General features: G+C 40.0%; 1 protein-coding gene across 1 annotated transcript in view; it reads left to right on the top strand.

The window, feature by feature from the left end:
* Window positions 1–27281, top strand: part of MTHFD1L (methylenetetrahydrofolate dehydrogenase (NADP+ dependent) 1 like) — a 245749-nt gene that overhangs the window by 57711 nt on the left and 160757 nt on the right. Inside the window, 6 exon segments of the mRNA XM_043511198.1 lie at window positions 4069–4205; window positions 4944–4990; window positions 7297–7404; window positions 8621–8695; window positions 11422–11524; window positions 23410–23486. Coding sequence (XP_043367133.1) covers window positions 4069–4205; window positions 4944–4990; window positions 7297–7404; window positions 8621–8695; window positions 11422–11524; window positions 23410–23486 — 547 coding nt within the window.

The following is a 27281-nucleotide window of genomic DNA, read 5'->3' on the forward strand; positions in this document are numbered from 1 at the left end:
GAGCTTGGTCTCCCACCACAAGGAACCAGCTCCCAAGAAATCCTGATCTCCTGCTAGGTCTATGGTGTTGGAGGCCTTGACCTCTCAACTCAGTATCATGCCGGTGAAAGACGGTACTGGTGGAGAAGGGAGATCCCAGAGCACTTCAGAGAAATATGGCACCAGTAGGACCCTGGTACCATCCACCTCCAGATTGGCATCGTCTATTTCAAATTTACCTGTGGCGTCCTCCCACTTGGCTCTGTCTTGCAAAGAAGGTGGTGGATCCTCTAGATACCTCTTGAAGAGGAGATTCACATCACAAGCTCCAGGATATTTTGCACTTGGCAATACCAGTCTAGGTTCTGCTACCCATTAACAGTGTTCTTGGATCCAGCAAAGACTGTGGCAAACTCCTGCCACCATACCACCAATCTGTAAATGGGCAGATAAGAAATATTACATTACCCCCGGGACTCAGAATTTTTGTTTTCCTGTCTCCCTACAAACGAGAAGATTTAGCAGGTCTCAAACAGCACAGAGATTGTACCTGGCTCAGTTCTCTGGTTTTCACAGAACCACTGAACCCACTAGAAAAAGACAGAGATTCCAGAGGAAAAGAGCTTCCCACCCTCCTTCAGCTAATGTTCAGTCAAATCGAAACAGCAATTTTGACAGACAGGTGGAGGGCTCAACTCCTCTCCCACCTCTCGTGAGCTGCAAACCTTTGCCCACCACCCCAACTTTTGGAGACCGCCTTTCCCATTGCCAATAGGCCTGGCAGCATATTACAAGTGTGTCATGGAGGTTATAACATTGGGCTTACACCATCCACTTCCTGTCTCTCCTAACCTCCCCATTCCCTCCCTCTTCAGGGATCCATCTCATGAGACTATATTGAATAAAGAACTACACTCCTTCCTTTTTTTAAGAACACTAGAACCTGTCCCATCCCATCCCCTGACAGCGAGAAAGGGTTTTACTCAAAGTATTTTCTCTTGACAAAAAGATCTAAGACAATTGAATAAATTTGTGAAGTCTAAAAAGTTTTGTATGGTGACTGTGGTGGCCACAATCCCCTCTTTGGAGACAGAAGACTGGCTTTCAGTCTTCAACCTACAGGACACCATTTTGCAATACATCCCGCACACAGGAGATACCTGCACTTCACTACGGGCCAGGATCGTTTTCAGTGGCCCCAGGGGTATTCTAGAGGTTTTAGTGGTGGCAGATGTTTACTTTTGGCAAGAAGCAATTTTAGTCTTCCAGTATATTGATGACTGACTACTGAAGGGCTGAACTTATGAAGCAGTACTATTCAGACAGTACTTTTAGTTTTCCAGGAGTTGGGTCTCCAGCTAAGCATAAAGAAGTCCAAGTTAACCCCTGTACAGAGAATACAATTCATAGGGGCATATTTGGATTTGCTAGCAGCCAGCTCCTTCCTTCACACAGACAGACTCATAACTTTATCAAGTCTGGTTGGGACAATTCACAGAAGCCCCCATACTACAGTAAGAAACTGTTTGCATCTTCTGGGTCATAGGGTAACGTGCACCTTCATGACTGAGCATGCAAGATTATGCCTCTGCTGCTTTCAGGTCTGGTTCAGGATGACCTCTTTGTCAACCAGAGACAGTTTGGACAACAGGTTATGGTTCCGCTACTGGTAAAGATGTCCCTGGATTGGTGGAAAGATCAATGGAATGTCTACATGGGCTTCCCTTTCATCTGCCCAACTCCAACAACAACTGTTACAATAGACGCATCACTGTTAGGGTGGGGAGCATGCCCCAATGCACACACAACTCAGGGCAGATGGTCTCCTCAGGAAACAGGTCTCCATATCAACTTGTTGGAACTCAGGGCAGTCAGGAATGCCTGCCTTCAGCTCCGAACCCTCATTATGTGCAATTCAATCTGAATCATGATATATAAAGTAGCTCGTGATCTATGTCAACAAACAGGGAGGAACTCGATCTCCCCTCTCTGTGCATCGAAGCTATAAAGTTATGGAACTGTTGTATAGCCCATCAGATTGAGATCTCAGCCTTTTATCTCTCTGGAGTCTAGAACGTCACAGCTGATATGCTCATTAGTTGCTTCTCCCGGGACTATGAATGGGAGTTGGACTCGCAAATCCTTCATGGTATATTACAGAGGTGGGACTTCTACAGGTGGACCTATTTGCAACATCCAGTAACAGGAAATACTACTACTTCTGCTCAAGAGGAGGCCTAGGTCATCTCTCTTTCATAGATTCCTCTCTCCTTCATTGAACAAAGGGTCTGTTCTATACAGTCCCTTCACCACCACTAATCTAAGAATGATGAACAAGATAGGGCAGGACAAGGCCAGGATTATCATTGTAGAACTGACCTGGCCATGGCAAGCTTGGTATCCTTACCTGCTTCGCCTTTGTCCACCTGGTGCTCAAGCTTCCTACCATTTTCCATCTCCGCTCCCAAGATGCAGGTCCTGTGCATTACTCCAAGATAGGGGGTCCTCCATCTCCAAGCATTGCTCTTGGATGATTTGCAGGATTAGAATCAGGAGTACAAGTTTTACTAAACAGTAGGAGGGAGTCGACTTGAATTACTTACCTTCAGAAATGGAAGAGGTTCCACCACTGGTGCCACTGTCATCACCTTGTTTCTGAATCTTCTCCATTCTCAGCCATCTTGAATTATCTATTAAACTTTTAAAAATGGAGTTTATCAATTAGTTCTGTTAAGTTTCATCTTGCCACAATATCAGCTTTTTCTAATTTTTGAGCACCCTATATCTTCAAGATTTATTAAGGACCTGGGGAATTTTATCCCCCAGGTTAAGAATGCTAATCCCACTTGGGATCTCAACCTGGTACTTAGATACACTTCAATCTCTTTGGTCACTCGATTACAGACCTAAAAGTGGCAATTCTTCAACAAAAAAACTTCCAAAACAGACTCCAACAAGAGATTGCTGAATTGGAATTAATTTGCAAACTGGATACAATTAATTTAAGCTTGAATAAAGACTGGGAGTGGATGTATCATTACACAAAGTAAAACTATATCCCCATTCTCCCTCCCCCCCCCCGTTCCTCTGACGTTCTTGTCAACTGCTGGAAATGGCCCATCTTGATTATCGCTACAAAGGGTCCCTGTCCCCCCTGCTAGTAATAGCTCACCTTACCTGATCACTCTCGTTACAGCGTGTATGGTAACAGCCATTGTTTCATGTTCTCTGTGTATATAAATCTCCCCACTGTATTTTTCACTAAACGCATCCGATGAAGTGAGCTGTAGCTCACAAAAGCTTATACTCAAATTTATTAGTCTCTAAAGTGCCACAAGTCCTCCTTTCCTTTCTAAAATATAAGTGCTATAGTAGTGCAAGTACAAGTTTTTGGGCTAGATGCAAGAATCTAAGCATGAAATCTTTGACCTATGTTATGTAGGAGGTCAGACTACATGATCATAATGGTCCCTTCTGGGCTCCAAATCTGCAAAACTGTGAGAGAACATCATCATGTTTAACTGAACCTAGTGACTATAGTTGGTTCCAGTTTTTTGTTGTTTTTTTAAATAATTCTCCCTGTCTTACATTGCTGAGAGAGGACATGGAAGTTAAAGAAGTCAAGTCAAGTAGTCAAGACTAAAACAAGTCTTGGTGTTGTTTTAAGGAAAAATTCAATAGTATTTTATTTATGTATTGAGCAATAGGAAATAAAAAAATCCCATGATTTACAACACAATAGGCTCAATTGCATGCTTAGTTTTTTGATGCATGACTTGTTCATGAGACTGGTGAGACTTTTGTGTCTAAATGAAATCTATAGAAAATTCAATAGCCTTCAGAACTTCTGCCAAAATAACCTATTTTTCTGCAGTCCTAGTAAATAGCTCACATGGAAGACGCATGTACATCAACATTCCAACTTTAGCTAGGGATAGCAGGTATTGTGGCAATAATGCAATCTTGTTGAAAGTCATTGTACAAATACTCTTACTTCAAATAAAAAGATGTAAGTTTTGATATCCTTGCTTCAGTTGACATCAGCAGAGATACTGATTAAATCTTTTCTCTTTGTTTTGTTTCTGTTAGGATAACACCTACACCTCTTGGAGAGGGGAAAAGCACTGTCACGATTGGTCTTGTTCAAGCTCTAACTGCACATCTTAATGTGAATTCCTTTGCATGTCTGAGACAACCTTCCCAGGGACCTACTTTTGGAGTTAAAGGTACTTAGTGTTTGCAAAACTTACTTCTGTTTTCATATCAGAAGGAAATACTGCATTTGGGTTTAGTTTGTTTGTTTTCAACTTCTTAGTTGTTTTATTGAAGTGTAGTTTGGCTGGAAGGTGTCAGTTTTCCTGACAAGCATGACTCATACGTGCAGGCCTCTTGTAAGATCCTTGAATGGGAAGAAGCGATATATATAAAATGCTAGAAAACATAATGCAGGAGACAATATTGAACTAGCAAGGAGATGGATTGAATGGTCTAATGAGTTTTTACCATCTCTAACTTGTAGGGCTCTAAGTTTGTTTAAATTACTGTGTAAACAAGTGCAACAATGCTGCAAAACGTAGATGGTAGTCTGAGATGTTCAAGTACAGTGATTAAAATAGGCATTCAGGGTCAGGATTTAATTCCTTCTTTGGTGCATCCTGTGTCTTCTTCAGGTTTAGTAATAAAATTTAATTAACCTTGAGGGAGAATCTTAAACGTACCCAAATTCATTGCCAGATTTTGCTTTACAAGGTCGGTAGCATTCATCACTGAGATCACTGTCTAACTGCTGATGGCTTTTATTAAAATACACTTTTTTTTGTTCCAGTGTTTGAGTGATTTCTGTAATAGAAATTAAAATATTGATTATATTTAAGTATCAAAGCTGTGTACTTTATTTCTTGTGTGTTTAAGGGTTATTTCGGAATTGGTATGAATCTGACATGACCATGTGCTTAATTGCTCAGGTGGGGCTGCTGGAGGTGGATATGCTCAAGTCATTCCAATGGAAGAGGTAAGACAAAAGATTGAAAAAAGACCATTACCAGCTGCTCCCCTGTGCTCTCAGGGTAAGGCATGTGTGCAGGCAGCCAACTATGAACATGATCCAGAAAAGCACTTAAAGCATATGTTTATGTCAGAGGGTAAAGTGGGATAGAGGGATTGCCTCCCTTGTCCAATCACTGAGAGTTCAGGCTCTCCATCACTGTTATGGAGAAGGCTGGCTTTCATGGCCTTCTACTAGGGTGTGAATAGAATTTTCCAATTGTAACAATTGGCAACTGCTTCAATTCTAGAGCTGTGGTTATAGACCCAGTCAAAAATAAACTCTGAATTACGTGAACAATAAATATGAAGCCTAGAAAAATGCCAGTTGACTGTGGGTGTTAACGCATGTTGCATGAAGTCCCAGCTATTATTCAAACACTACCCGATTTCCGGTGTACTGAAGAAAGTCTGCTAGCTGTGAATAAGGTACAAGGAGAAACAATCATATCTGACCTGCTGTTGCTAAGTGTTTCTTGTCTATATATCTCTTTTACAAAAGGTGTGAATATCTGTTTCTTTTCTGTGGATGAGGGCAGGAACAGAGAGGCACAGTAGTTTCAAGAAATGATTTAATTTTAAATACAGATTTCTTATTTATTTGGAGCAAAAGTCCTTCCACTAACAGTAGCCAAATTACATTATGTTCAACTAGGATGGCCAGTCTCTAATAACTGTTTTGAGAAAACATCCCAAAAGTTAGGAGCATTTGATGAACATCAGGAAAATAAAAGGGAAATTAATTTGATTCCAAAATAGCGATGCACGCGTGAGTGAGTGTCTCATATTAAAGTTTCCCCATCACAAAATGAAGGGTTTTTTTTTTTCTGTCTCTGGTTGAATTCATCTAGCTAGCAACTGCAAATTAATCTCTGCCAAAGATGACTTTATCCCTGGGCCTCAAATACTTCTGAACAACATATGCTAGCCTTTGAAATAGACCAGATTGCTCCATGTGTGGAGTACTTTCAAAATATTTTCACTGGGGAAGATACAACCAGTCTCACTAAGGTATTTACTCTTCCTCAAATAATGCACCTTGGGCAGTGTGGTGTATTATTAATACACTTAGTATATTTTTTCAGGAGCAAAATATAAATGTTTTATAAGCAGAGTGGCTAGATGAGGGGATGGATGAGGATAGTCTCATACATACACATGTCCCTCTATTGCTACCCATCCCATGTCACTATTAAACTGTTAAGGTCTCTGCACTAAAGATCTGTCTTTATATGGGTTTGTACCGCATCTAGCACAGTACACCAGATTCTGATTGGGACCTCTGGGCACTACTTTAATATAAATATTAAATTTGTTTCCAGCAAAGTCCATCTCTCTCACTTTTATACAACAAGTGCACTTGTTCACCAAGTATTTTTCCATATTCCTTGTCCATTGTTATGAACAAGGTTTTGTTCAAATGACAAAAGCAGTGAAACAGATTCTTTGGTCACTTCCATTCTTACTGAATGTGTGCAACCCCTTTTATGTGAGTTTTATCATTAATTAAGAGAGAACAGTTTTATAGGAGCATCTTGTTAAAATATTTGCAGCACATCATTGTACTAAAAATTCTGAATCCTTTAGGGTGAAGATGGGTGATGACTTAATCATTCTGTAAAACGCCAGAGATTTTACTCTATGATTTTGGATACATCTTTGAAGTGTAAGACTGACAATTCAAAGAAAAAGTTCCATTAGCTCATTTCATATCAGTAAATCATAATTTTTATAATTTCCTTTGAGCATCTTTTTCTTCATGCTGAATAAATAAAATCAGCATACCTTCCCTTTCCCCCACCACATGCTTTAACTTTCCTATATAATTGGAGTGAATGTTTCTCTCAAAATCATCGAAGTGTGGAAGGAAATGAAACTTTAAAATTTTCAGCTAGTCAAAGGCTGATGATGCTCTGATTCCAATTTTTGATACTCCATTACATTGGACTTTGAACTTAAGTGCATGTGTCAGAGTTGTGGTCAGCGCATTAGATTCCATTCTCGGGTCATTTGGGTGAAGACAAATTATATCTGTGTTGTGTTTTGTTTTGGTCTTGTTGACTGTAGTCTATCAGACACTGAGCTGAGACCAAGTTAATTCATTTGGCTTGTTACATTTTCAGTTTGTCTAATCATAATATTTTAGCAACACTGCTAAATGGCTGATCTGATCTGTAGTCCCAAAACTGAACAAGCAGTGATTGTTTTTGTTAATCTGTACTAAATTAGTGAAGTGTGTAAAATAAATTCTTGTATTTCATCTTCAATCTGTAGTTCAACCTTCATTTGACTGGAGATATCCATGCTATTACTGCTGCTAATAATTTGCTGGCTGCTGCTATTGATGCGAGGATCTTGCATGAAAGCACTCAGTCTGATAAGGTGAGGTTTACCTGTATGATTTCCATCCGTGGCTTTCTTTTGAAGTTTCCTGTAAACATCTACATAAATATTTTTGTTGATTTATATCATTTTATAATTCTTATTTCATTCCAATATTTTATCCCCAGCATTTTGTTCAGAGTGCTTTGAGAGCCATGGCTCTCTGCCAAACCCTTTCTTTTTGGGCAGTCTGTTTATTCACTGTATAGTCATATAGAATCATAGAATATTAGGGTTGGAAGAGACCTCAGGAGGTCATCTAGTCCAATTCCCTACTCAAAGCAGGACCAACACCAGCTAAATCATCCCAGCCAAGGCTTTGTCAAGCTGGGCCTTAAAAACCAATAAGGATGGTTCCACCACCTTCCTAGTTAACTCATTCCAGTGCTTCACCACCCTCCTAGTGAAATAGTGTTTCCGAATATCCAACCTAGACCTCTCCCACTGCAACATGAGACCATTGCTTCTTGTTCTGTTATCTGCCACTACTGAGAACAGCCTAGCTCCATCCTCTTTGGAACCCCCCATCATGTTTTTGAGACAAGAAATTGTAGATATATGACACTGTTAGGTATTGATCCTAAGGTCTTTTGGAGGGCTTTTACTGGGAAATAAGCTACCATATACCTTTTCTCTAGCCCCTATTGAACTTATTGTGAACTTAACTTAATTGTTAACTTGGGTTTTCAGAGCACAGGGTATGGGAAAGAGAACCTTCTTTGATTGTGGATCTTCTGTTGTAACTGGGGAGCACAGCCTTATCCCCTTAAAATGCTGATAGTTATTGTTTTATTGACATGAGACTTCTGAATCCAGAAAAATACGCTTAAATCTCTTTACAGATACTGATTACAGTATCTGATTACAAAATGGGTTATTTCAGACCTTGATTAAAATTTTCAAAAGCATCTAAGTCCCATTTCCAAAAGTTATGTTGGCATTTAGGAACCTAAGTCTCTTTGAAAGTTAATGTGACTTGGGTGCTGAAGGACCTAAATCACCTTTGAAAATGTAACTTAGTCACTTATTTTCTCTTGAAAATTTGCTCACTAGTCAGGATTTCTTTTTAATTGGTTTTAAATGTAGTATACACTAACAATTACATTGTTTCAAAAAAATTTGAGATTATAATCTACATGATTTGAATCAAATTAGACTTTTATTGTATTTGCCTATTTTAGTTGTAACATTTTTCTCTTGTGTGTGGTTTTCTTAGGCTTTGTATAATAGGCTGGTTTCCAGTAGTTAATAGTGTGAGAGAATTTCTTCTATTCAGCTTGCCCGCTTGAAAGTAAGTTGCTAATGTATTTTCCCTGTTTTTTTTCCCACAAGTATAATATATCTTATTAAAATATACTATTTAAAATTATTTTAACAAGTTACAAGGAGATTTGTAGCTGAAAGTGCCTTAATGTGGTACAGTCTTTCCTCAAGGATTTGGCTTTCCCTAAGCATTTAGCAGGCTTTCTAGAAGCTTCCTGTTTTGCAGTTGCAGAATCAAGTTCCAATATTTTTTTATAAACTAGTATATCTTTTCCCACAAAGTGAGACCATAATGTTTTATAACTGACTCTTCGATGAATAAATGTCAAGATTAGTTTTTTGATACTTTCCATTACGGCACAGTTAAATGGGAAGCTGAATTACTCTAGTATTTTCAATTTTTATTTTATTTTCTCATTTTAAGAGGAAGTCGCTGGAGATTTGTTGAGATCTACTGGCTTTCCTCACATTTCTCTGCATGGAGTGATAAAAATACATTTCTCCACATATTTTGTTTGCATATACACTTTCATCCCAAATGTTTCCTGCTCTGTCTATTATATATACAGTGTGAGGTGGCAATTGGTAGACAGATAAACAACTGGCTTATAGCACAATCTACCAATGTTGGAAGAGGGGAAATTTTGGCTACAAACACCCAGGATATGTGCTATTTTGCTATGTCCAGCTTTGGCATATGAAAGTTCCATATTACAGTTCTAGTCCTTTTAGGAAGCAGTTCATAGTCCTAATTAGTGTATTTGGGTGGGCAGTGAATGTTTGCAAAGTGCTTATGGAGCCATGTTACACTTTTTTTTTAAGTTAATATCACATTGTTAATGATGTATTTTTAGTTTTTGTGCTACTCAATTGTCTTGTTGAAAGTAAAACAGGATATATGTGGTGTCTGTTTATCTCTGTTGCGAAGTGGCTCTCACAGAAGTTTGTATGAGAGAATCTATTGGAGAATATTTTCGGTTTGTCTTTGTTTACATTAGGGTGCCTGGAGAGAAAAAAGGTGCTGACATTGCAGTTATTCATGAAATATCAAATAGCTCTGCAGTGGGGGGTGGGTTTCTCTGTGCTACTAGAGCTGCAAATGATTTCTGCTTATTAACTTAAAAGCTTCTGAATATGTGCAGCAGAATCTCTATTGCAACTCAATTATTTTGGTGTACGTTGTTTTTAAAGTTACTAAAAACTACATTAAAATAATATTATCAAGGCCACAAAGTCAAGCACTCACAAGTTAGGAAATGCCAGAAGTGAGGGTACCTGTGCAACCTTTATTAGGCCCTCTTATGCATATGCATATGCATTATGATACAATCTTTAACTACATGATCACATAGCAGGTGCTTAGCACCCACTTGCAGCCAAGCTTCCCCCAGTGCTTCCCACCTGCCAACAGCCCCACCTCCCCCTCCCTTCCAGTGCCTCCTGCATGCCGCTGAACAGTATTGATCTGAGTATTCAGTATTTGTGATTGGTCACTTTAGTAATATATAATTATGTGTTTCTGCTGCCTAATTCAATGAACAAAGATTTTATAAGAAGGCAGAGGGTTTGAATAAGTTACTGATGGTGCAAAAACATCCATGTGAGTATTTATGACACTTTTGCTCTCTGCAAATATTATTGGGTAATATGTTTGCAGAAAGTGAATAAAGGAGTGGTGAATATTGTCAGAACAAATTTGTGGTTTTATTCAAATGTTTGTGAACACTTTTTTCACAATAGTCCCCCCTTTTCACAATAGTTCTACACCTACTGTTTGGAAGAATACTACATAAATGCTGGGAGAGAGTGCTATTTAAAAAGAAATACAGTGGGGCTCTATTTTTAATGACAGTCTCAAAGGGACATCCACAACCTTTATGAAATAGTGGTTGGTAAAACTGGGGACATATGAGCAAAGGCATTTTTGTTTGGTACAGTACTTCATGTTAATTTTAAATGTTTTGTGAAACTGACATTCAAATATGAGAGTGTATTTGTGTGACTGAAACAAACATTACATCTAAAATTTATAAATGTTAACATTAAAAACTGAGTGTGCTTGGTAATTCACCAAAGAATGCTTTCTTGGGCCAGGGGACACAGTCATTTTGTATAAAATTGGGATTTTATTGTACAATTTTTTCTTGATTCATCCCTATGCAGATTCAGTTTTAAAACATTTTTTGACATTGCTGAATTAGGAGCAAATAATATATTGTGCTGCTCTTTCTAAATGACAGGGTTTGGGGGTTTTTTATGTTGTGTAGGAGCTGTTGAAATACCACATCAATTAGGCAGACAGAAGTTTATAACTCACTGCACAGAGTAGTCATGTAAAGCCACACATGGATATTTGCAAGGACGTGTCCTCGGGCAAGACAAAGAGTTATCAGGCATAAATTATTTATTAATTATCTTTTTCATACTGTCTCCTTTGTTGCCTCTTCTCTTTGGTTTATCTTAAAGGGGTGGTGTTGTGTTTATATAGAGACCTTTTGGGTAACTGCCTTTCAGTATTTCTCCTTTTTCCTCTCCACATTTTTCTCCATTGTTGTTATAGGAGTTTTTCTGTATAGTTTATCATTTGAGCCTGAGCATTGTGATTTATTGAAGTGTTTCAGCCTGCTGCTTTTTAAAAAAATGTAAAAGTTTGTAAAAATATAAGAGGGGGAAAAAACAGGGTGGGAACATGTGTTTGTATAGCTTTCTAAGCAGGAAGTCTGCTTTATTGCTTTTCTTCTCATTTTTGTCTAGAGGTTGGGGATAAACAAGACTGATCCAGGCACTTTAACAGCAGATGAGATTAGTAAATTTGTACGCCTTGATATTGACCCATCTACCATAACGTGGCAAAGAGGTAAGTATTAACGGTCAATAAGGCCTCAGTACTTAATCACAAGCCTACTTTTAAGTTTGAGGTGTTTAATGCCTGTTTTTCTTCTGTCTTCTCTGAAAAAAGCTACTTGTGGCCAGATGCTTAACATATTTAGATATATTAGACTATTTAGATAGATGTATTCAAGTCAACGGGGCCTGACAAAATTTATACAGGGGTACTTAAGGAACTAGCTGAAACAATGTTGGAACCATTTGCAATTATATTCAAGAAGTCATGGAGGATGGGTGAAGTCCCAGAGGACTGGAGAATGGCAAACATAATACATATCTTTTTACAAAGAGGACCCAGGGAATTACAGACCAAGCAGCCTGACTTTGATACCTGGAAAGATACTGAAATAAGTTATTAAACAATCAATTTGTAAGTACCTAAAGGATAATAGGGTGATAAATAATGACAAGCATAGATTGGTCAAGAGCAAATCATGCTAAGCCAACCTAATTTTATTCTTTGACAGGGTTGCTGGCCTAGTGGATGGGGGGAAGAAGTAGATGTGCTATATCTTGATTTTAGTAAGGTTTTGGCCACTGTCTTATATGACATTCTAATAAACAAGAAAGGGATATGTAGTCTAGAGGAAGTGCATGCACAACTGGTTGAAAAACTGTACTCAGAGTAGATATCAGTGGTTCACTGTCGAACTGGGAGGGTATCTGCATGGGTCCGTTCTGGGTCCAGTGCTGTTTAATATTTTCATTAACGATTTGGGAAATGGAGTGGAGAGTATGCTTATCAAATTGTGGATGGCACTAAGCTGCGGGGGAAGGAAAGCGGGAGGTTGTCAGCACTTTGGAGGACAGCATTGGAATTCAAAATGACCTTGATAAATTGGAGACCTAGTATGAAATCAACTAGATGAAATTCAATAAAGGCAAGTGCAAAGTACTACATTTCAAAAGGAAAAATCAAATGCACAGGAATAACTGAAACTAAACAGAAAATGAGGAATAACTGACTAGGCAGTAATACTGCTGAAAAGTATGGAGATGTTATAGTGGATCACAAGTTGAATCTGAGTCAACAATATGATGCAGTTGCAAAAAAGGAAAATATAATTCTGGGGTGTCTTATTGTGTCAAATGTGAGACAGAGGTAATGTTCTCTTAGCAGTCCCCATTCTCACTCTACTTGGCACTGGTGAGGCATCAGCTGGAGTATTGTATCCAGTTCTGGCTGCCATATTGTAAGAAAGATGTGGCGAGAGTCAGGAGGAGAATGATAAAAACCTGACCTATGTGGAAAAATGTAAAAAAAAAAAAAACTGGGTATGTTTAGTCTTGGAAAAAAAGGAAGACTGTGGGAGACCTGATGATGGTTTTCAAATATGTTCAGGGCTGTTATAAAGAAGAACAGTAATCAGTTACTCATCATATCCATTGACGGTAGGACAAGAAGTAATCAGCTTCATCGTCCGCAAGAGACACTTGGCTTACATATTAGGAAAAAGTCACTAACTGTAAGGATAGATAAGTCCTGGAATAGGTTACCAAGGGAGGATGTGAAATCCCCATCATTGGAGGTATTAAAGAAAAGACTAGACAAACACCTGTAAACTTTTGATTAACGTGGGGGGCAAAATGCACTTGTCACTAGTAATAGGTTCTTTACTGAGGTGGCTATGTAAGAAGTTGTATTAAAAATAAAATTGGTGGGCACACAGACTTTTTGAGTTTTATTTTATATAGACAAGTATAATTAAAATTATAGAAAAATAAAATAAAGCAAAATAAATGCAACAAAAAGATCCCCTACATTGTGCATACTCACAACCTTATGGAAACTAAGTGGAGTGCACCATAGGAAGGCTTGATGGTACTAAGGCCTCTGCCATTCTTTCATCTCTGATGTCCGATTAAGGATTGGTCTGACCATCGTCTTATACTTTTCTTCCCTCCATCCTCCCACACATCCAGGACCATCTTTGATTTGGGTCTCACCCTTTTGCCTGTGTTTGTCATTCCAGGGACCATAATTAGGATTTTAACTGCTTATTCAAGTTGTATGCATCAATGTACCTGCCCCTGATTTCAATTCGTAAATGCACTTTCACTTCCTGGTTATATGTTTTGAAAAATCCATAGAAATCTATTATTTTAAACTCACTTCTGCTGCTTTGCGGATTCGGTATTTATCACAGAAAACTATTGCTAAATCTTGCTATTATCCAGGCCAATTAATCCTTAAACTTATTACAAAGCCTATTTCAAATACCTTTACATTTTTGTTTTCTTCTGCTTGTGTTACAGCATTAATTATTTAACAACACTTCCTTAAGAAGCTAAATTTATTCTAAAATTAGATTACCATTTATTCTCAGGTATGGACCTCCTAAGATCAGGTCAGGGGTCAAAGCTCCTGGATGGTTTAGATATACATGGTCCTGCCTAAGCATGGGACTTCTCAAAGTCCTTTCCAGCCTTACATTTCTATGATTCAGTGTGAATTAAGACCTAAATTAACTAGCCTAAAGAGTTGAGTCTACTGATTCATATGAACAACCCATTTGCAAACTACTAATATGAGTACATAACAGAAATTTTGAAGTAGCATGCTGAACAATTAACTAGGTTTAAATTACCAACAAAATTATGTGTTTCTCTTTTAAAACTGTGGAAATGTTCTCTTAACAGTCCCCATTTTCATTAAAAGTTAGTGTGTATTTTTAAAGAACAGATTTTTCGCTGTAAATTGGCATACCATACCTTGTCACCCAAATGAAATATTTCTTAGAAATTCATGTAAAACTGAGAACCCCTTACGTTTTTCTGAATTTTCCTCCTTTCCTTGTTCCGTATTTTTCCTTACAGCTGTTTAGATTATTTGTTACACACTATTTCATATTCCATGTGCCTACCGTGGAAGTTTAGACTATGAACTATTCCATTGCTTTTGTCTGACTAAAGAAGCAATAAGAGATGATGATTTTAAATGTTTGAACCACTGTACTTTTGACAGTAGTTTCCTCTGATCATAATGAAAGTGAGGGGAAAGTTATGGTACTGTTTAAACCAAGCATGTTAACCAACAAACAGGTATAAGTACTCATCCTGCTAGTCTGGCAGCTCTCTACATTCAGTCACAATGCTCTTAGTTTAGTGCTAGGATTCAGAAACACAGCAATGAGCACAGGTTCTGGATCTTGTCAGTATAAGAAGAGGCTGTGGAAGGCTTTGTGCCAAATGGCAATCTTCATATTTAATTTTCGTCCTGAAAGATAGGGTGGGTTAAAGTACTATGTATTCTTGCATCAGTTGTAGAGAATATGACAGGTATGCATTAATTTTAAAGGTTTTCAAACAAATATTATTCAACGAAAAATGCCTATTAATAGAACATGGGGTTCTGACTAACACCTATAAGACAGGAAATTGAGCAATTAAGTTTCCTTACCACCCTTTTACTCTGTCTCCTTGTGTGCATACTTTATAAGATACAGGTTATTTCATTAATATAGTATTGGGCTATTCAATATGCTATGTTTATTATTAGGCATGCGTGTGTGTGTGTGTGTGTGTGTGTGTGTGTGTGTGTGTGTGTGTGTGTGTGAAAGAGAGAATGAATATGGCACTGTGATGTGGCATAACGTTTTCATCAGCATTGTTTGGCAGAGTTGCATTACTCAGAAGTCAGTTATTCAGTTTGTCCAAAACAAATGCCAGTGAAGCCTTTATACCACTCTACATAGAATGCATATGCTACATATGTTACAGCAAAACTATTTTGGCAGTGCTTGAGACTTGAAATGTTTTATTGGGATTATTTCTGGAATCCTTCTACCTGTAAGCCAAGTGCCTAGGTTATCAAAGATTCTTGTGGATGGAGCTGAAGAGGGAGACCGGGAACTATCTAAAAATGACCTAAAAACATTTATGTTTAAGTTTAAAGTCAATTACATTGCTGTGCTAGTCTAAGCAGGTGCTGCACATCATTGGAAAGTGGGAAATCTCCTTTTTTCCAGTAGTACAGTGGTATAAAGATCCCAGTTTTACTCTTGGAGGATCAGGAGATAATAGATTTTAAATCCGTCATTGACTCAGGATTAAACCTGGTCATCCTGGTAAGTATAAATTTTGGGTAAGAAGGCAGAAACATTTGTTTGGCAGATTGATTTTTTAGAAATGGCAGCTGTTTGAAATGGCAACTCATGGAATTTAAATAAACCTGGAGGAGCTGGATTAGTGGGCAGAGAGCAGATGAACTGGTCAAAAGACATAAGTTTAGCATATGACCCTGTAACTTATCACGTGGTCCTACAACTTAGCACATGGATATTATCTCCACTTATTATGTTCTGTTTAGATTTTTATACTATGCCAGTCACCATGGCATCTAAGTATGTATAGTGTATGTTTTATATCAAATATAACTTATAAATCAAAGATGGATTTACTGTCGAGAGATAGAGAAGTAAATTTGTTCATTTATTGTAGTGAGCTATCAGGATTTATAAGCTGATTATTTTTGTTGGACTTAATGCTAAAAGGTGATCAGTGGGAGTTGGGCTTTTGACACCTTGCAGGATTCATCCCATAATAAATACGTGCAAGGAGTTGAGGGTGGTTTGGCAACCAACTATCCTAATTCTTTTAGTCATGAAAGTAGCTATACATTGGATATTTTTTTTAAATATGCAGTCTTTCTTTTTAGAGGAAATTCCTACTGCCACTAGCCAATCCTTGCTTTCCTCCCTCTTGCTTTCTGGTGCTGGTAGTAATCATTCTGTCTCTATATCCTCTGCTCTCCTTGTCCTCATCCATTTAAAAAAATACTTAAAAGGTGCTGTTCACCCCACGGAGAGATCTCCCTCGCTATCACTCTGAATCATGTTGGTAATGCTTGTGCTCTTCAGTGGCTTTTGGCTCTTTAGGTCACCAGTGAGCTGCTGGGTTCCCACTTTGGTTTTTACTTTTATTTAGCATCAGACCTGCAGGATTAACCTTTGTTTACAGATTTAGTAAAAGATGGCCCTGATTGAGATCAAATGTGCCGTATTTGAACACTAAGGCTCCATTCATGCAGTGAGCTGTGAATGGGTGGGCCCATTCACCTGTGTAGACATGGATCTCCAGTAGAAATGCAGATGAACCCTTAAATGTAGTGCTGCTATAATCAAACTTTGGTTTGATTTATGTGGTTTACCATTTTTTCTAAAGAAAATGCTAGACCAGGGGTCTCAAACTCAATTTACCTTAGGGCCACTACCAGTCCTCAGATCTTCACAGTGGGCCAATAATGTCACTGAAGATGGTGTTCAGAAAATAAAATGTTTATATTGTATTTTTTTTATTTTGGATTTCTTAGAAATAATAAAACTGTCATACAACTTTATACAATTCTTCCCCTGCCAGAGAGTTTTCAGTGTTTGCCAGACACCTGGCAACGTTTCAGTTCTGTCAGTTTGTTGATGTTTGGCCTCGATGACTGAGCAGTTGAAACCTTCAGGATTGCAGCAAGGTGGGCATCAGATAGTTGTGTTCGGTATTTTGACTTCTTTATATTCATTGTGGGGAAAAAGTGATGCCTCCATGGCTGACGCTGCCCGGTAACTAATGATGCTGCCTATATGGCTGACTCTGCCCGGCAACTAGTGATGGTATCTCTGTCCCTCTCCCCCAGCCAATGGGAACTGTGGGGGCGGCGCCTGCAGCAGACATTGCTGGCAGCGTGGTTGCATGCGTCTTTCCTCTGTGAGCCACAGTGGGGAGGTTGTTGGGTCGCAGATGGCCTGCTGGCCAGGACTTTGAGACCCCTGTGCTAGACTTTCTCTTTATCCAGTATCTTTTAAAATGCAAGCTTTATCCACTAATGGCTTTAGTTTCATTAGAATTGTCTTAATCTATGTGAAGATTAAGACATGGGATGGTGTTCCATGAAGGAGGAGTGCTGGGCAGAGATGGGCTCCATCTTACGAAGAGAGGGAAGAACATCTTTGCCAGCAGGCTGGCTAACCTAGTGAGGAGGGCTTTAAACTAGGTTCACCGGGGGAAGGAGACCAAAGCCCTGAGGTAAGTGGGAAAGCGGGATACCGGGAGGAAGCACAGACAGGAATGTCTGTGAGGGGAGGGCTCCTGCCTCATACTGGGAATGAGGGGCGATCAACAGGTTATCTCAAGTGCTTATATACAAATGCACAAAGCCTTGGAAACAAGCAGGGAGAACTGGAGGTCCTGGTGATGTCAAGGAATTATGACGTGATTGGAATAACAGAGACTTGGTGGGATAACTCACATGACTGGAGTACAGTCATGGATGGTTATAAACTGTTCAGGAAGGACAGGCAGGGCAGAAAAGGTGGGGGAGTAGCACTGTATGTAAGGGAGCAGTATGACTGCTCAGAGCTCCGGTACGAAACTGTGGAAAAACCTGAGTGTCTCTGGATTAAGTTTAGAAGTGTGTGCAACAAGAGTGATGTCATGGTGGGAGTCTGCTATAGACCACCGGACCAGGGGGATGAGGTGGATGAGGCTTTCTTCCGGCAACTCACGGAAGCTACTAGATCGCATGCCCTGATTCTCATGGGTGACTTAATTTTCCTGATATCTGCTGGGAGAGCAATACAGCGGTGCATAGACAATCCAGGAAGTTTTTGGAAAGCGTAGGGGACAATTTCCTGGTGCAAGTGCTAGGGGAGCCAACTAGGGGGAGCGCTTTTCTTGACCTGCTGCTCACAAACCGGGTAGAATTAGTGGGGGAAGCAAAAGTGGATGGGAATCTGGGAGGCAGTGACCATGAGTTGGTTGAGTTCAGGATCCTGACGCAGGGAAGAAAGGTAAGCAGCAGGATACGGACCCTAGACTTCAGGAAAGCAGACTTTGACTCCCTCAGGGAACAGATGGCCAGGATCCCCTGGGGGACTAACATGAAAGGGAAGGGAGTCCAGGAGAGCTGGCTGTATTTCAAGGAATCCCTGTTGAGGTTACAGGGACAAACCATCCCGATGAGTCGAAAGAATAGTAAATATGGCAGGCGACCAGCTTGGCTTAATGGTGAAATCCTAGCGGATCTTAAACATAAAAAAGAAGCTTACAAGAAGTGGAAGGTTGGACATATGACCAGGGAAGAGTATAAAAATATTGCTCGGGCATGTAGGAAAGATATCAGGAGGGCCAAATCGCACCTGGAGCTGCAGCTAGCAAGAGATGTCAAGAGTAACAAGAAGGGTTTCTTCAGGTATGTTGGCAACAAGAAGAAAGCCAAGGAAAGTGTGGGCCCCTTACTGAATGAGGGAGGCAAGCTAGTGACAGAGGATGTGGAAAAAGCTAATGTACTCAATGCTTTTTTTGCCTCTGTTTTCACTAACAAGGTCAGCTCCCAGACTGCTGTGCTGGGCATCACAAAATGGGGAAGAGATGGCCAGCCCTCTGTAGAGATAGAGGTGGTTAGGGACTATTTAGAAAAGCTGGACGTGCACAAGTCCATGGGGCCGGACGAATTGCATCCGAGAGTGCTGAGGGAATTGGCGGCTGTGATTGCAGAGCCCTTGGCCATTATCTTTGAAAACTCGTGGCGAACGGGGGAAGTCCCGGATGACTGGAAAAAGGCTAATGTAGTGCCCATCTTTAAAAAAGGGAAGAAGGAGGATCCTGGGAACTACAGGCCGGTCAGCCTCACCTCAGTCCCTGGAAAAATCATGGAGCAGGTCCTCAAAGAATCAATCCTGAAGCACTTAGAGGAGAGGAAAGTGATCAGGAACAGTCAGCATGGATTCACCAAGGGAAGGTCATGCCTGACTAATCTAATCGCCTTTTATGATGAGATTACTGGTTCTGTGGATGAAGGGAAAGCAGTGGATGTATTGTTTCTTGACTTTAGCAAAGCTTTTGACACGGTCTCCCACAGCATTCTTGTCAGCAAGTTAAGGAAGTATGGGCTGGATGAATGCACTATAAGGTGGGTAGAAAGCTGGCTAGATTGTCGGGCTCAACGGGTAGTGATCAATGGCTCCATGTCTAGTTGGCAGCCGGTGTCAAGTGGAGTGCCCCAGGGGTCGGTCCTGGGGCCCGTTTTGTTCAATATCTTCATAAATGATCTGGAGGATGGTGTGGATTGCACTCTCAGCAAATTTGCGGATGATACTAAACTGGGAGGAGTGGTAGATACGCTGGAGGGGAGGGATAGGATACAGAAGGACCTAGACAAATTGGAAGATTGGGCCAAAAGAAATCTAATGAGGTTCAATAAGGATAAGTGCAGGGTCCTGCACTTAGGATGGAAGAATCCAATGCACCGCTACAGACTAGGGACCGAATGGCTCGGCAGCAGTTCTGCGGAAAAGGACCTAGGGGTGACAGTGGACGAGAAGCTGGATATGAGTCAGCAGTGTGCCCTTGTTGCCAAGAAGGCCAATGGCATTTTGGGATGTATAAGTAGGGGCATAGCGAGCAGATCGAGGGACGTGATCGTTCCCCTCTATTCGACACTGGTGAGGCCTCATCTGGAGTACTGTGTCCAGTTTTGGGCCCCACACTACAAGAAGGATGTGGATAAATTGGAAAGAGTACAGCGAAGGGCAACAAAAATGATTAGGGGTCTAGAGCACATGACTTATGAGGAGAGGCTGAGGGAGCTGGGATTGTTTAGTCTGCAGAAGAGAAGAATGAGGGGGAATTTGATAGCTGCTTTCAACTACCTGAAAGGGGGTTTCAAAGAGGATGGCTCTAGACTGTTCTCAATGGTAGCAGATGACAGAACGAGGAGTAATGGTCTCAAGTTGCAATGGGGGAGGTTTAGATTGGATATTAGGAAAAACTTTTTCACTAAGAGGGTGGTGAAACACTGGAATGCGTTACCTAGGGAGGTGGTAGAATCTCCTTCCTTAGAGGTTTTTAAGGTCAGGCTTGACAAAGCCCTGGCTGGGATGATTTAACTGGGACTTGGTCCTGCTTTGAGCAGGGGGTTGGACTAGATGACCTTCTGGGGTCCCTTCCAACCCTGATATTCTATGATTCTATGATTCTAAGATTGCTTTTAATATTAATAAGGCATTGTGGAATCATGGAAATGTGGGGGTGGAAGGGACCTTGAGAAGTCATTGCATTTTAGCCATGTGCTGATGCTCAGGATACTAAGAGCAAAGGCTTTGCTTTAAGCTCACAAAAATGAGTTACCATTGCTTTGACCATTGCAGTCCTCTTTGCATCCCTTTCGCTGGCTCCCTCTTTTCTGTATCAGACATAAACTCTTTCACTTTCAAGACCCTTTATGACCTATCCCCACCCTACCTGGCTTGACATAAGTAATTTTAAAATGGGAAAGGCTTCATTTGTTGGAAGACAAGATTAGGGTGGTAACTAGATCAGCAGACTGAAAATGGAATGTTTTATTTACTAAGATAGTAAATGGGTCAGTAAGGTAAAAGACAATGTCTGAGCTAGCTAAGATGAGAGGGAGAAAACCCAGGGAACCATTTACTAAAACAAAAAAAGATAATGGACAAGAGAAATCAGGAGCATAAAGCCTGACGTAAAGAGGAAAGTTGAACATGGACAGAGCATGCATGTTGTGGCGTGATTGATTCCTAGAAAATGATCAAGCCTATCCCAAAAGGTCATCTTTCGCCTCCAATCAGTCCATGATGTCAGCTTCCTTTCCCCACTTGTTGAATTTTCAAGCAAGCACTTTCATACTTTCTCCCATGTTGCCCTTCACGCTTGGGAGAAGCTCCCCATAAACATCTGCAGAACTCTCCCTTAAAACTCTTGCCAGAAGGCCTATAAAAAACATGACCTTTAGGCTGTTGGTGAGCTGAGACCATTGCCTGTCTTGCTGACTAGTATTACATCATTGTTTCCATGTGCTCCCCCGTCTCTGTCTATCTCTGCCTCTTGTCTTGTATGTAGTATTTTCCTCTTTGGGGAAAGCACTGCCTTTTTGTTCTGTTTGTACAGCACCTAGCACAGTGGGGGCTTTGCTTATGAGCAGGGCTCACAAGCAGTAGTTGAGTATAAATAACAAATCATACGCAAATAATATTTTCCCCAACAAATCTTTAACGTAAGGGTACTGATGGACTTCTTGGAATTTCTAGCAAAGGCTAAAAATAAAACTTAGATTTTGAGTGATATTATATTTTATATCAAAGTTCTTGTGAATATTCAGTCTGAGAGACCTGATGCAATGTATATGGTAATTAGCCATCATGAGTGTGGTTTGTAATAGAATATGTAACTGATGCTGAGTCTGAATCTCTTAACAGGTAAAAAGGATACAAGGTTCATATAGTTGTAATATCTGTTTTGTGCATGGTTGGTTTTTTAGTGGGTAAGGAATTAGAAAAATAGTTGAGTGGTTCTTCATTTTGACTTCAAATCAGAAACAAGAAAGATTAATTTTATGTCTCTTTCTTGTTAACGAGACAGCCAGAAAGGATAGTATAAATATAATAACATTCTCAAGAGCCATCTGTGTTTTATGCCATTTGCCAGTTCAGATACTGCTAACTTAGTTGTATGTAATGTAATTATTTTGTTCTCAGAATGTAAGGATTCTGATAGGGTTGATTTTTATTCAGTTTGGTTTCTGCCTATCTGTTGTATTCCTTGTGCTTAAAAAGAAGCAGCTAAGTGGGAATCAGTGTAGACTAGCACAGAGGATATAATAAATTTAAAAGAAAAGTGGTATGCCTCAAAAAGAGGATGCTGAGTAGAGGTCCCAGTTTAATTCCCAGGGATACCCAAATGGTAACAGTAAATTCAGAGGCACTTTTAGTGGAACTCTGCATGGACCTATACCTGGCTAAATACCAAAGGCATTACTCCACCACAGTGAACACCTACCTTCACACTAACTTGCTGGTCTCTTCACAGCAGGAGCTCTTTCAGATTAGCGGGCCCTTCTTTTTGGTGCTCAAAAATGCACGCTTTAAGTTAAATGCTGCTAAAAATGCACATGGACCCTTTTCTGTAGTTGGAAGAACTAAGTTTGCTTCAGCATAAATTTAAATAAAGATGGGGGAGGGGATCCATGAAATAGATTTGGCTGAGTTTTGGGTATTGTGAAGATATTTCTCAGTTAAGAGCTCAGTGGATATTCAAATAAGGGTTAAGTATGTTAGATAAATGTTGCTTGGGTTTGGCAATTGGAAAAGACTTCCTGCCAAATGGCGTCAGATAGACATGGAAGTAAAATAGGAGATGGTAACTGCATATTGAGATGCAGAAAAATGACATGGTGTGGAATTTCTTGGGACCTAATTTGCTAATGTAAGGCTGTTTTTGAAGGGGAAGGGCTTAAGCTAAAGGTACGTTTACAATATGGGAATACTTATTTGCCCATGTTGTAGTCTAAAAATGTATTCTCAAAACCTTGTCATGAAGAGGTGTGCAGTGGGTGGGTCTGGAATGGTGCTGATCCACTAAAACAGGCTTTTGTTACACATGTGGATGGAGATTAAGATTCTGCTGTAGTAGCTAAACAGAGGGATTCCAGTAAGATCTTATTGCTTGATGAAGTGAGCTGTAGCTCACGAAAGCTTATGCTCTAATAAATTTGTTAGTCTCTAAGGTTCCACAAGTACTCCTTTTCTTTTTGCGAATACAGACTAACACAGCTGCTACTCTGAAATCTACCAAAGAAGTTACAGTTGAGACATTTCAGACTGGACATTTAAGAGTGTAAAAGATAGTGTATCTCAGCTAGGAAAGAGGAGCTTATGTGCACTATTGCAAAGTGAATCTAGATGTAGAAGTATGCTCAACTGGGTACAAAGGCATATACAGTACTGCAAAAATAATGTATTCTTATATCAGGTGCATGTGGAGAGTAACTAGGTGGCTGATTCTCTGTCAATGTAAATGTTTCATTTTTCTTCTTTCCTCTCTTTTTTCCCCCCATCCTCTTTCCAGTATTGGATACAAATGACCGATTCCTACGAAAAATAACAATTGGGCAGGCAAATACAGAAAAGGGATTTTTCCGACAGGTATGTACTATTATATACTAGATGTTGTTGTTTTTCTGGGCAGAATTTGTTTTCAAGCATGAGAAATAGTTGCTGTTCTACAATCCTTTCAATAAATTGTTTAGGAATAAGTTGCCAACGTCTAATTGGTATATGTATTTGTAGTATCCTAGCAATGAAACTGGATGCACTAATGAGTAATGTCATGTCATAGAAACTGAAACCAATGTGTACTGCATGGTGTTTCACAAGTAGTTTAAGAAATTTGTAATTGTTATCTGTAACTCTTAGAGTCTCAACTTTATATATTTAATGCAATTAACTAATTTATGTAACATCTTTTCTTTTTGTATTTTGTAAATTTACAAAATTTTCTGCCTTACTTAAATTTTATTATCTTCTGCTTAGGTCCTCAGTTTAGTTTTGTTTAATTAATGTTTATTTACGTCTTTGATTTAATTTAAATGTGAAAAAGGGTCATTCTTCATGTGCTTTAGATGCTCTTGTTATAACTTGTAATGCAACATAATTTTCTTTACTTTCTCATACGTTACAGACTTGGGCCCTGAAACTGTTAAGATTTAAGCATGAGCTTAATTTTAATTTAAGTCAATGGAACTGCTCAGTGTGTAAAATGTAAGCACATGTGAGAGTCTTTGAAATTTCAGCACCTTGCAGTGATAACTATACCATTTCTCGAAATCCAGTTGGAAACAGTTAATGCAGAACTTTCTGATGAATTTATAACTAACAGCCATTGGCTTTAAATGCACCAATTTTCTTGAGCCCAGGTTTATATAAATGTATTTTGGTTGATCCAGTGCCATAAGTCACTAAACATTTCTAGAGGGTTTAGTGATGGTGGTAATCTTCCCACCCATCATAGGAAGTTAATGACTTAAAAATTAGCTTCATTTGAGAGTACTAAGTGCATACACAATAATGAATCAAATTGGAAATTGATGAAAATGTTCCTTGCAAATATTCCATAGGCAGCAGCTAATTCTTTAGTTTCAAGCATCCTTCATGTGTAGGGCTTGTCCCACTATTACTCGAAGAAAGTTAGTGTTAAGTAATTTTTTCAGTACGATCCCAACAATTTATTAACAGCATGACATTGTTAACATTAGCAAAGCAAGTCAGATATGACATACTGTGCTTAATGCAGTTTAATGCACACCTTGGTTGAACAGAGTGGCATGAGGATTAGAACAAGGAAGTGAATAAATCAGCAAATAGTGGGAGGAGAACACAGGATCAAATTGAGGATTAAAAAAATTTTTAAAAATAACTAAAATCCATACGCCTCAGAACAAGGCATTTGGGTGCCAGCAAGTATCAATCAGGAGGGCTTATCCAAATGGATCAATCAGATTATATTTGATGTTTATGGGTTAGGGCACCAGCACAAATGAAAACAGGAGGAAGGGGAAAGCAGGAATAGTCAAATGAATACCTACACATTGATTGGACCATAACATCATCTTAATTACTTTTAGCACATTTGCATTCCTTCCGACAAAACATCTCTCATTTGTTTTCTCTGTTAGTATTGTAAACTGTTCAGGGCTGGAAACCTGGCTAACTTTCTGTTCTGTGAAATGTTTAGCACACTTTATGCAGCAGAGAGTTGTGCCTTCATTGCATCTGAAGAATCTATTAGTGAGCACTAATACACAGTATGAAATAAATGCCCATTTCATTGTGATTATTTATATTAAGGGTCTCAGCTAGAATCAGGGCACAGTTGTGCCAGGTTCTATACAAACATAGAATTTGTAAAATTTAAAAGTGTGTGTAAGTGTTAGACTTCAATAGGATCTGAGTTTTGCCAAAACTTTGTGCTTTTGAAAATCCCATCCTTAAGTTTCTTTCCCATTCCACAGCTGCTCTGGTTTGAGACAGAAGGATGCAAAAGGTGCAGTACTATAAAGAAGACTTCAGCACCCATATTCAGACTGATTTTTTTTTTCACCTATTGAATTATTCAGATGATTAGGGATACAGATAAATGTTCACTTTGGATTAATACATATGTGGAAGAGAATTTCTTTTCAACACCTACCTTCTATGACAAAAATAGAAAATTAAAAATTAACTGATACTCATCTATGATGATTGGCTCTGACTGAAATAGATCCTTTCAGCTCTTGGAAGGGAACATTTTTCTGCACTTAGATTTGGTTCAGTCATTCATCGTAATTATTAACTCAAAGCCAGAGTAATACTGCTGGGGGCGGGGGCAGAGGTATGTTTTAAGTTGGGTTAGCTAACTCGGGTTAAAATAGCAGTGATGACTTGTCGACTCAGCTTTTAACTTGGTTAGCAGCTGGAGTTCTAGCCTATGAGGCTATTGGAGCCAAGCATTGACAGGTTGATAGTGAATGAAAGACGATAGATAGGGTGGAGACTGACTCTGAAGGGCTTTGAAAGTGACTATAAACAGCTTATGTCTGATATGATAGAGAAGGGGAAGCTAGTGGAGGGATTAAAAGAGAGAGGGGTGATCTGGTGAAAGCAGCAGGCTAGAAAAATAGTCCAATCCTTTTGATGCAGTGCTCACGGAACCTTATTAAGTTCACAGCTTCTTTAGAGAGACAGACACAGCACCGACCTGCTACTTTAGCTGAGGACTTAGGCATCTTCTTAGTATGTAGCACTGAGGTGGTTTATAGTCAAACTAAAAATAAGTTTGTGATGGGTTCCCCCAGGGATGCCACCTGAAACTGGGGTACCACTGAGCCCACCTGACCTACCAGCCTTGACTCGCTTTACACCAGAAGTGAGCAAACTATCTGGCCCACGGGACCATCCTGCTCGGCCCCTAAGCTCCTGGCCCGGGAGGCTAGTCCCCAGCCCCTCCCCCGCAGTTTCACTGCCACTTTGACCGGCATGGTAAGGGGGCGGCAGTGGCGTACGCATCGCGGTGACTAGGTTTGGTAGGAGGTCCGAGGGGGCAGTCAGGAGACAAGGAGCAAGGGGCGGGGGATCCCGGGGGGCAGTCGGGACAGGGAGCAAGGGGCAGTTGGATGAGGCGGGGCGGGGAACAGGGGAGGTTGTGGGAGTCTGGGGTGGGGGTATGGGTAGGGGTCTGGGCAATCGGGACAGGGAGCAGGGGGTGTTGGATAGAGGGTAGGATCCCTTTGGGGCGGGGGGGGTCTCAGGAGGGGGCAGTCAGGGGACAAGGAGCAGGGGGAGTTGGATGGGGTGGGGGTTCTGATGGGGACAGTCAGGGTGGGAAGTGGGAGGGAGCGAATAGGGGGCAGGGGCCAGGCTGTTTGTTTCCCTACCCAGCCCTCCATACAGTTTCGCATCCCGTTATGGCCCTCAGGCCAAAAAGTTTGCCCATCCCTGTTTTACACTGTATTGCTTCAACAGGCCATCAAGCTCCCTCCAGCACACATGCAGGTAGGGATGCACCCAACTGCAGCTACACACAGATGCTGAGATCAGCTCTCTATGGGAAGTCTCAGCTAAGGAATTGCCCAGTTATTTAAGTGCATACCTCCCTTTGTAGGGTAAATCCAAAATTATACCATCTTGCACTGCACAGGGAACTATACAGTGTAAGCTCATGAAATTCACCCCCTCCCTCAATGTGGAGAGGAATATACACAGCTTTCTGCCCCGAGTTATGACTCCCACACACATGCTGGTTTGAGACAAAGCAAAAATAAGTTTAACTACAAAAGATAGTTTTTAAGTGATTATAAGGGGTAGTAAACAGATCAAAGCAGATTACCTAACAAATAAACAAAAATGAAATCTAAGCTTAATATACTAAAGAGATAGGATATGAGTAACAAATTCTCACCC

Source organism: Dermochelys coriacea, chromosome 3 (genome assembly GCF_009764565.3).
Source record: "Dermochelys coriacea isolate rDerCor1 chromosome 3, rDerCor1.pri.v4, whole genome shotgun sequence".
Classification (NCBI taxonomy): Eukaryota; Metazoa; Chordata; order Testudines; family Dermochelyidae; genus Dermochelys; species Dermochelys coriacea.